Source organism: Protopterus annectens, chromosome 10.part0 (assembly GCF_019279795.1).
Source record: "Protopterus annectens isolate FY-2018-M chromosome 10.part0, PAN1.0, whole genome shotgun sequence".
Lineage (NCBI taxonomy): Eukaryota > Metazoa > Chordata > Ceratodontiformes > Protopteridae > Protopterus > Protopterus annectens.
This window is the reverse complement of record NC_056744.1, coordinates 415,369,311-415,379,185: the sequence shown is the minus strand read 5'-3', so window position 1 is coordinate 415,379,185 and position 9,875 is coordinate 415,369,311. Positions and strand designations below refer to the sequence as shown.

Here is a 9,875-nt window from a genome sequence, read left to right as displayed (position 1 = left end):
TTAGCTTTGGGATTCAACCCTACAGTCATGACTGCAACAGTGAACCACGAAGGACATAGTACAGTTGTGTACTCTTACCATAAATGTAGATGTTCGAGTGTGTTCACTGTTGCAGTCTGGGTTACCCTCCCTCCTACCCCCTCTTTTGTTTTTTGTTTGAGTATTATCTGTTATGAGGTATTTTTGGCTGATGAGGTTTTTGGGCATGGTTTCTTTTTTAGCCTTTTCTTTCTGGGCACCTGACATCTGGGGCAAGAAAAACTGGGGAAATGATGTCAGCAGAGGTCTTTATACCTTCTGGTGCATTGACGTCAGGATAAAAGCAAGCTCAGCTGACACCCGATCCAGACTTTGGGACTCTGGCTGATCAGGGGCTGCTGCTGGCAGGAAGAACCCTAGAGTCATGACTGCAACAGTGAACACACTCGAACATCTACATTTATGGTAAGAGTACACAACTGTACTTTTTCTCCTTTGAAAAAATAAGTGTAAAATCTTACCATATGCATAGATGTCCTTCTCTTCCATGTTGCATATTCATAACATGAGGGACTCTCTGCCTAGGCAACCCGAATGTCTGGCCAGTATATGAAAGACTTAAGCTGCTGCTAAGTACTTGTGACATTGCACATAGGATGCAGCCGATGTAGGCCATAAATGTGATGTCTGCACATACCGTCCTCAGAAATGAATGCCCCAGTCATAACACCAGTCCAAGGATAGGAGGTAAACAAAATATTATTCAAAGAAAAACATGAACCAAGAGGAAGGTGAGTGGGATAGATAGAATACTGCAACATGGAAAAGGACATTTATGGGTATGGTAAGAGTTTACACAACTATTCTATGTCCTTCTATTCCCATGTTGTAGTATTCATAACATGAGGGAGAGTACCAAAGCTCATTAGTGGAAAAGGGAGGGTGGAGCACAGAAGACTTCATGAAACCATGCAGAACTGCCCTGGCAAAACCTGCTCTAGATCTGGAGACAGAGTCCAATTTGTAGTGTTTGGTGAGGGTGTGGACAGAAGACCAAGTAGTTGCTTCCAGTATAGAGTCAGTGTCCCGACCCTTGAAGAATGCCCCAGAGGAGGCTACAGCTCCTGTGGAATGGGCTTTAAATGAGAAAGAGAGTGTTCTGCCATGAGACACGTAGAAGAAATAAATGGCTCTAGAGATCCAGGTGGAAATTGTTTATAGACAGGTTTTCTCAGTGCCCTGGAGTGAAAAGAAAAAAAAAAACATTGCTCAGAATTTCTAATGGATTTGGTCTTATCCAGGTAAAATCTGAGTTGTCTATGTACATCCAAGGTGTGAAGCACCTTTTCACTCGAGTTTTGAGGAGCAGGTAAATGAACAGACTGATTAAGGGACAAGTCATTAACCACTTTAGGCATGAAAGAAAGGTTGGTATGAAGAGACATCTTATCCCTATGGAAAAAATTAGAAAGGGTTGTGAAGCTATTAAAGCTTGAAGTTCAGAAACTCTTCTAGCAGAAGTGATAGTTATCAGTAAAACAGTCTTCCATGTACAACATTTCAAAGAAGCTGCAGCTGTAGGTACAAAGGGTGTCTATGTCAGTTTTTCCAGAATAAAATTCAAATCCCAAGGAGGAGGAACAGGCTTCCTGGGAGGTCTGATATGAAGGATACCTTTTAAGAAAAGCTTAACTTCTAGCCTAGAGTATAAAGAGGAAACAAAGGCAGACATGCAGAAATGGCTGGTAAATAAGCTTTAACTGAAGAATAAGCCAGTCCAACCTTGAGCAGCTCACTCAAATAAAACAGGACTAGGGATATATCCATTGAAAATTGATCTAGTCACTTGTTAAGACACCAGATGGAGACTTTTTTCCATTTGGACAAGTAGGATCTCCTTGTACTGGGTTTCCTGGCCTCCTGCAGGACTAGAAGCACATCCTCAGAAAAAAGGTGCCTGAAAGGAATTAGAAGCCTATCACCCACAGACTCAGATTCAGAGTTGCTAAATGTGGGTACATAAGAAATCCGTTGTCTTGTGTGAGAAGATCCACCCTGTGAGGTAACTTGGGATGATTGCCCTTGGCTAACTCCAGAAGAAGAGTGAACCAATGCTGTCTTGACCAAAAGGGGGTTATCAGCAAGATTTTTTGGGTTGTCTTGCTGAATCTTCATCAGGACCTTCTGAATAAGTGCAAAAGGGTGTGTGTGTAGGGAAATATCCCCTTCCAGGAGAATGACAGGGTGTCCACCCTCCATACCAGAGGATGTGGGTCTCTGACAGAAAATTTTGGAAGTTGTCTGTTCAGAGGGGAGGCAAAAAGATCTATTTGAAGCATACCCCACTGGTGGACAATGTCCAGAAACACATCCCTGTGTATCATCCATTTATTGGTTTGTGTCATGGACCTGCTCAGTTTGTCTGCTAGAACATTTTGAGCTGAGGGAATGTAAACAGCTGTTAATGTATTCTTTGCTTGCAAGCAATCTCCCAGTTTTGGAGTGCTAACCTGCAAAGTAGGTAAGACTTTGTCCCCTCTGTTTGTTCACATATCAGAGTACTGTGGTGTTGTCTGTGAACAGTTTCAAGGGACCTGGTTGAAGAGATGAATTGAAGGCTTGAAGGGCCAGAATCAGAGCCTCATGTCTTTGATGCTAATGTGTTGCTTCCATAGAGAAGGAGACCACAAGTCTTGGACCTTTAGGTTCATCAGTTTCACTCCCTACCCTGGGTCTGAGGCATCTGTAAACAGCTCCTGAATTGGATGAGGTGACTGAAGGGGGGAGTCCTGGATTCTGAGATATTTGTTAAATCCACCAAAGCAATTCCTTCTTCAGGCAAGGTAGAAATGGAAGGATAAACTCCAGGTCCTAAACATGCTGGGACCAGAGTGTTTTCAGGTAACAATGGAACTTTCAGAAGTGAAGTCTGGCTAGGGGCAGCATTGGTATAACAGAAGCCATGAACCCTAGCATCTTGAGGAGCTCTCTGGCTGTCAGTGCTGGAAGTTAGAAGAGATTGTATTTTTTTCTAAAGGCAGAAAGGCCATCATAAGGTCTGCCTTTATCCTGTATCCTGCAGTCCAGGAAAACCTGATCCTGAAAAGAGTTTTGGGAAGACTTGTTGTAGTTGATAGTGAATTCCAGGTTTAGGAGCAAGAAGATGGTAGTTTGAAGGTTCTGTTGCAGGATATGTGGATGCTTTGCTTGAATGAGCAGGTTGTCCAGATAAGATAGATAAGAATTCCTGACGGCAATGGCAGGAGCCAAACAAACATTTTGTGAATACCCTAAGAGCCATAGAGATTCCAAAGGGCAAAACACAAAACTGAAAATGAGAGGAAGCAACAGAAAACCATAAGAATTTCATGAGCAGAGGGTGAACAGGAATATGAAAGTATGCATCCTTGATATCCAGGGAAACCAGAAAGCTCTGAGGGAGCAAGAGGGATTTTTGTACAGTGAGGATCCTGAAGGTGGGGACTTGTAGAAAAAGATTGAGCTGGGATGAGTCTAAAATTTGTCTCCAAGGACCATCTTTCCTGAGGGCTAAGAACATCCTGGAATAGAAGCCTTTTCCTCTTTCCATGGAGGGAGCTACCTGTATGGTCCCCAGTGAAATCTAGTAATGAATCACCTGTGGAAAGAGATAGATCTGGTCCCTTGGGGGTTGTGGGATGCCCATGAAGGGAGGTATGGATTTTCAAATCATGAAATAGCAGTTTTTGACAATGGACAGGACCCATTTATCTGTGGTTATGCCTATCCAAGAAGAAAGGAAATGAGAAAGGCTCTGGGAAAGAAGAATTTCTGTGACTATGGGCAGGTAGTCAAAGACTACCTGGCTTGTCCAAAAAAGGAAGTCTTTTGGGCAGATGATGGCTGAGACCTAGGTGTAATCTGCCTGCGTGTACCTTTCTTGTGAGGATGGAAAGAAGCATGGGTCTTTTTCCTTATAAAATTAGTCTTGGACGGATAATTTCTCTGATGTTTTGGAATTGGGGAAATAAAACTTTGTTTCAGTTTCTGCAGTTATTTCCCTTTCTCTTGGAGGGATTTGAAGAGAGCAGCAGCATTTGCACCAAAAAGGGAGGAATTGTCCAAGAGTGCATCCGTGATTTTTGCCTTGAAATCTTCGGGCAAAGGCTGCAATCTCAGCCATGAATACCTTTGGAGGACAGATTTACATGCTGCTGATCTAGCTGAGACCTCAGCTGCACCATAACTGCATTTTATGGAGTGTCTGCTAACTTGAGAAGAAACTGTCAGGAGGGAAAAGAGTTGTGACTTGGCTGCAGAATCTGGAAGATCTGTCAGCAGTTTTGAAGCCTGGGAAAGTAGCGCCAGAACATACTTAAACATATGTGTCAGATAATTAATTGCCCTAAAATCCAGAGCAGAAGAGGCGTAGACCCTTTTTCCAAGCCTCTCCATCATTTTACTGTCATTATCAGAAGGCAAAAAGAGTAGTGGAGGGCAGCAATTTAGAAGGTTTATCCCCAGAGACTGAAATCACAGCTGAATCTGCAGGAGGGCATCTGAACAGATAGTTACTGTCCTCAGGGATGTTATAAAACTTGTCTGGCATTTTGCGTGCAGGAGCTTGAGAATCAGGGCTTTTGGATGCCAAAAGGAAGACATAATGAAAGGCTAGTAAAACAGGTAAGATAGCAGAGGGGAAGGAGAGTCCCATTTGTAAGCATAAAACCTGTGAGATTTCCCACTTGAAAAAAATCCCTCATCCTAGAGATGGCTTCTCCAAATGTAATATTATCTTCAGGGGAGTTGCCATCATTGGAGTCAACCTCAACCTCAGGGGAAGTGTAACCCAGGAGCAAGTCAATTTAAGTAGAGTAGGCCAGGGGCTCATCTGAAGATGAAGTATCTCCTTCAGAAGCCTCTTGCTCCGCAATAGCACTCCTGGATAAAGGGAGGGGTGACACAAGAGTAGGAGGCTGAACAGAGGAAGGCTTAAGTGCCAAAAAGGCAATCAAGATTCCTTGCGAAAAGGCTTGCCAGTCTGGGAGAGGATCCTGTGTGGGATGAACATGTTTGTTTCTTTTTAAGTAGATGATCTCTCTTAGGCTGGGATGGTTGGGCCAGCGTAGGCCTAGGCTCCAACACAGAAGTTGGCAAGTCCTCAGCCATAAAAAGCAAGGAGAAGTACTGTGAGGTATGTCTAAAGGCACTAGCTGTGGTTCCCCCTTACCATCTGAAATGGATGTCTGCGAGGCCTCTGCGGACATACTGAAACAACTCTCCCTAGCAGCATCTAAATCTGTTCCCACCGAAGGAGGAGAACCTGGCACCGTATGGACCTCCAGGTCTTCACTGGCCTTGACAGGGACATCCGGGATCAGAGGCACAGCCGAAGATTCAGGTCTTATCTTTTTCACCTTCTTTTTCAGAGGTTCACTGACAGACCTGAGGTACCTTCCCCTAGTGAGTGCTAGTCACTTTAGTCTCTGGTTCTCAAGGTAGATATTAAGGGCAGAAAGATGAATGCAGAGCAGCTTTGGAACAAAAGCCTGAAAATGGCACAAGCCTAGTCGTGAGTGGACCCCAGGCAGAAAAGACACTGAATGTGACTGTCTTTGTGTGGAATATGTCTTCTGCAATAGCACTTTTCCCCTCTTGGATGACATTAACCTCGAACAAACATGCAGTAGCAAAAGTACAAAAAAGTTTCCCCAATGAGGCAATTATCTAAAAGAAAAAAAAAATTTTGGCAATCAGATGAATAGTACAAGCTGGTGTTCAAACTGGTGGCAGAGAAGTTCTAGGGATGGTATGCACAGACATCACTTTTATGGCCTACGTCGGGTGCATCCTATGTGCAACATTGCACATACCTAGCAGTAGCTTAACCTTTGGTATAGTGGCCAAATATTCGGGTTACCTAGGCAGAGAGTCCCTCATGTTATGAATACTGTAACATAGGAATAGAAGGACATCTTTTGAGCTCTATGTCAAGCAAGCAGTGAAACAATATTTTACAAATACATATCATATGTATTTGTAGATACCACATATGGGTTACCTAATTTTAGGTAAAGTTTTAACGTATTTATATTTAAAAACTCATAACATACTCTTATAATTTGCACAACAAATGCACCAAGGCATAATAATTTAACTTATCATTTTTCTTTTTTTTTTTTCTAAAAGTGCATTTATTGAATCTGTATTTCTGGACTGGAAACTGTTTTACTAATTTTTATGACCTATAAGAAGAAGACAGCATCATGCAATATCCAAACAGAAATGACCTACACTGAACTTGAATTTCTTTCCATTTTTTCTGTAAATATTTACATTTTTATCTTATGCATTGATTTTGGATGCATGAATTGGAGAGGAAGTAAATTGTGTAATTATGACACAGAGATGCATTAACAGAGGTGCATTTAAATATGCATGCTATACATTTGCATACTCCTATATCATTATATACTGCAGACTATGACAATCAAGGAAAGAAAAAAAAGCGGAAGCATTGAAAGGCTATGCTCTTGGTTGCCAGTACGTTCCATCAGTGCAGTATAATTCCTTGCACAGATTGAAGGAAGAGGGTGGCCTAATGGTTAAGGTGTTTTCCTTACAAACACAAGGTGCAGGGTTTGAGTCTCACAAGGGATAATTGGCTAGGCTTAAAATGGCTCACAAGGGCAGTTAGCTTAGTACTAATCTATGAACCTAAGATGCAAATAATCACTATTATGGTGAAGGCAGTTAAAAGAAAAGGCACAGAACCACTTTTATATTACACATACTGGTGGCTACAGCTTTTAGTATTGCCAGTTTGAAATAAGAAGCAATCAATGCCACAGTCTGTACCTGCCCAGATATTTCTTCTTCTGCACATCATTACATTTTCTGTGTCAAAAAGGGAAATAAAATTGAAAAATAAATTAATACAGAGAAGCTGGTTCTTGCTCACAGACAGTACCAATAACTGCATAAGGAAAGAACATGTTGCTTTAGTTGTTATTTATGGAGTTTGCTTCTGGAATCTCGCTTGTAAAATCTCTTTGATTCCAAGTCACTTAGAGATACAGAACACCGTGATGGGTATAACTTCCTGTAAGCAATGCTTTCAATGATCGCGTCTTTTATTACCTGTCAAAAAATGAAGGGAAATATAGTCAGTAAAACATGCCTTCGATAGGGAGAAGGTTATAGGCAACATTTAATAAAACTAAATAGGTATACAAGTGCAACCAGATGAAAAGGTATTTGACGTTTGCTGTAGCAACTTGTTTGAAAGGTCAGAATCATTCTTTTTGTGAAAATGTTTACCTTTTACAAGTGGTCTCAGCAGGAAGGACCCTCTCAAGAAAGCCTTGTAAATTCTCATTGCAGTGCCACAGAAGAAGAAGAAAAGTTAAAAAAAATGGGAAAAAATGGAAACGACTGCCAAATAGACCCTAATAGTGGATTAATGAGAAACCTTCTCAAAAATATGTGCTATGAAATTGAGGACTTCAGGAACCAAAGCTGTAAAATAGTCATTGCCTTGGTTCCACTGCCCAAATTAAAAACGTAACCCACTGGTCCTTATAAAATTTTCATGTAGAAGGCTTCTGGGATGCTGTAAAAATATGAACCACCCCACATATGAGGAGCAAACTGCCACAGCAATAACAACGCAGTCAGAAACATCAGAAACTAGAATCAGTAACTGAATGGCTTCCAATTAAGTCTAATCACAGTTGCACTAAACTTGGGAAAAAACAATGTCAGGAAAACAAGGCATACACCAACACACACAAGAGCGTAACCCTAAGTATAAAAGACAAAAATATCACTCAACAAACAAGAAGGAAGATGGGCTAGGGAAATATCAGCCTAACCAACCACAAACATGGTTTGCTATAAAAACAAGAAAAATAAGAAATACTGTAAAAACAGAAGAAAGTCAGCAAGGGTATAGTGGACAACTGATCTGTAAAATAAAGTTAAAGTTAAAAATGGAAAAATAGAAAAAAAAATCAGCAGGACTTATAATCAATATTTCCAAAAATGATACAAAATATTTGAACAATCAAGAATTCTGTCCTGTGCATAAAGCAACAAATGAGATCTAGAGAGGGGAATGCCCAATGTCATAATGGGAGTTAAGGGAGGAGACAGACTAAGGGAAATCGCTATGGTATCAATACGGTGCCATTAATAGCAACCATTCCTAACTGCTGAAGTATGCAGACTAGGTCATGACAGATCTGTATGTTATTCTAACTCAAGACTGAAAGAAATACAAAAACTTTTAATGACATACCTAATAAACAGTATATGTTTCTGTATGCAACACTGAATCACTAATCCCATAAGCCTCCACATGTACCTTGATAATTCCTCACCTTTATTCTATTTTATATCTAAATTTCTCTCTTAACAAAGAGCTTCAATATAGTTTAAAGAAACCTTTTTACTTCCGATATCAAATCACTTGTTATATGCCACGTATTAATTCTAAATGTCTGTAAACGCTACCAATAAGGGGCTGCACCAGATGAGAGAAAGGCATTGTGCACACTTGTAAATATATATAATACATACATTTCTTTAAAAATTGCAACTGTGAATCTTCACATAAAGAATGTATTCATTTTCTTTTCCTCTTTTTTTATCATGTTTATTGCACTTAGGGTAACTATTATTCCTGTGTTTATTTAACTTATTATAATTGCTCAAATATTTACATTCTTTATATATTTGACTGTTAAAATATTGTAATATATAGATATATATAGACACATAGATATGGGATCAAAGAGCAGTTTTAATGCAAGTGATTAAATGACATGCGTATCAAATGGAGAGTGAATAAAGGTTGCTGTTTTAAGCTAGATCACAACCCTTTCACCAGCACTGTGCAATCTCACAGTTAGTAAATTTAATTTAGCCTCTGCTCTCATGTGGGACTGCAGAGGGGCTTGCCTCCCTGATAAAAAAAAAAAAAAAAAAAGATTTGTTTTGTTTTTGAGAACTAACCAAAATCTCATTTTTACTATTTTAGCAGGTGGGCAAGTTCTGCATCCACCATGGGGGGGGGGTGATTCCTACACCCTGCCAACTTAAATATGTTAACTCTAAGAACACACACAATAGTGGAGAAAAGTGAAAAATCATTACCCCAGTTATTGTCCAGTTTTGGCACCGTCATACTCTGAATAACACACACATACATCAGTGACGAGTGCCATAACAATCACTTGGATTAGACTAATATGTATTCAACAAGTGTGCACTTCAACAACATAGGATGTAAACATGCACACAAACACACACTAACTATGATGTTACAGAACTTCATAATTGCTTTTGCAGCAAGCATATTTTTTCAGCCCAAAGCAGTACAGCCTCAATGTCAGTATAAACAGCTAAAGTGTGAACTAGCAAATCAACGCAAGGGGGTGGATGACACCACCCGCTAAAATGTTTAACTTGTGTTCATTTTCACGAAGATGGTTAATAAGATCACACAGGTATACACCGGGGGAAGTGTCACATCAAATAACACTCCTCAACTGAAATGTAAAATTGAAGAGCTAGTGATGGACTCACTACAAATGTAGGGGAGAAAAGACAAAATGGAAACTAAGGACTTGGTCAGCAAACGTAATGAGCAAAACAGAATCAGTGGGGAAAACTCAGGACAGAATGGTGCAAGTTGAGATTATGGCTAAAATCATGGAAAGGAAGACAGTACTCGGAGGAGTACTTGGGCAAAATAATAACTAGGGAGAGATGGCTTCAGAAATACAAAAAGGGAGAGAAAAGGATGGCTGAACATAGAATGTTAATTCATTTTATCTTGAAGAGGTAAAAGCTGAAAGAAACTTTCTAAAAACATTCCAAGAAATGGCAGATTTATTTAAAAAAAAAAGAAAAGG

At 40.1% G+C, this 9,875-nt stretch overlaps 1 protein-coding gene across 1 annotated transcript in view; it reads right to left on the bottom strand.

Moving 5' to 3' along the window:
* Nucleotides 1-487: 487 nt before the first annotated feature.
* The window catches only part of PLA2G4A (phospholipase A2 group IVA), a 1,409,517-nt gene continuing 1,400,129 nt past the window's right edge, over nt 488-9,875 (bottom strand). The window contains exon 18 of the mRNA XM_044085320.1: nt 488-7,098. Coding sequence (XP_043941255.1) covers nt 6,967-7,098 — 132 coding nt within the window. The 3' untranslated portion in view covers nt 488-6,966. The remainder of the gene's footprint in view (nt 7,099-9,875) is intronic.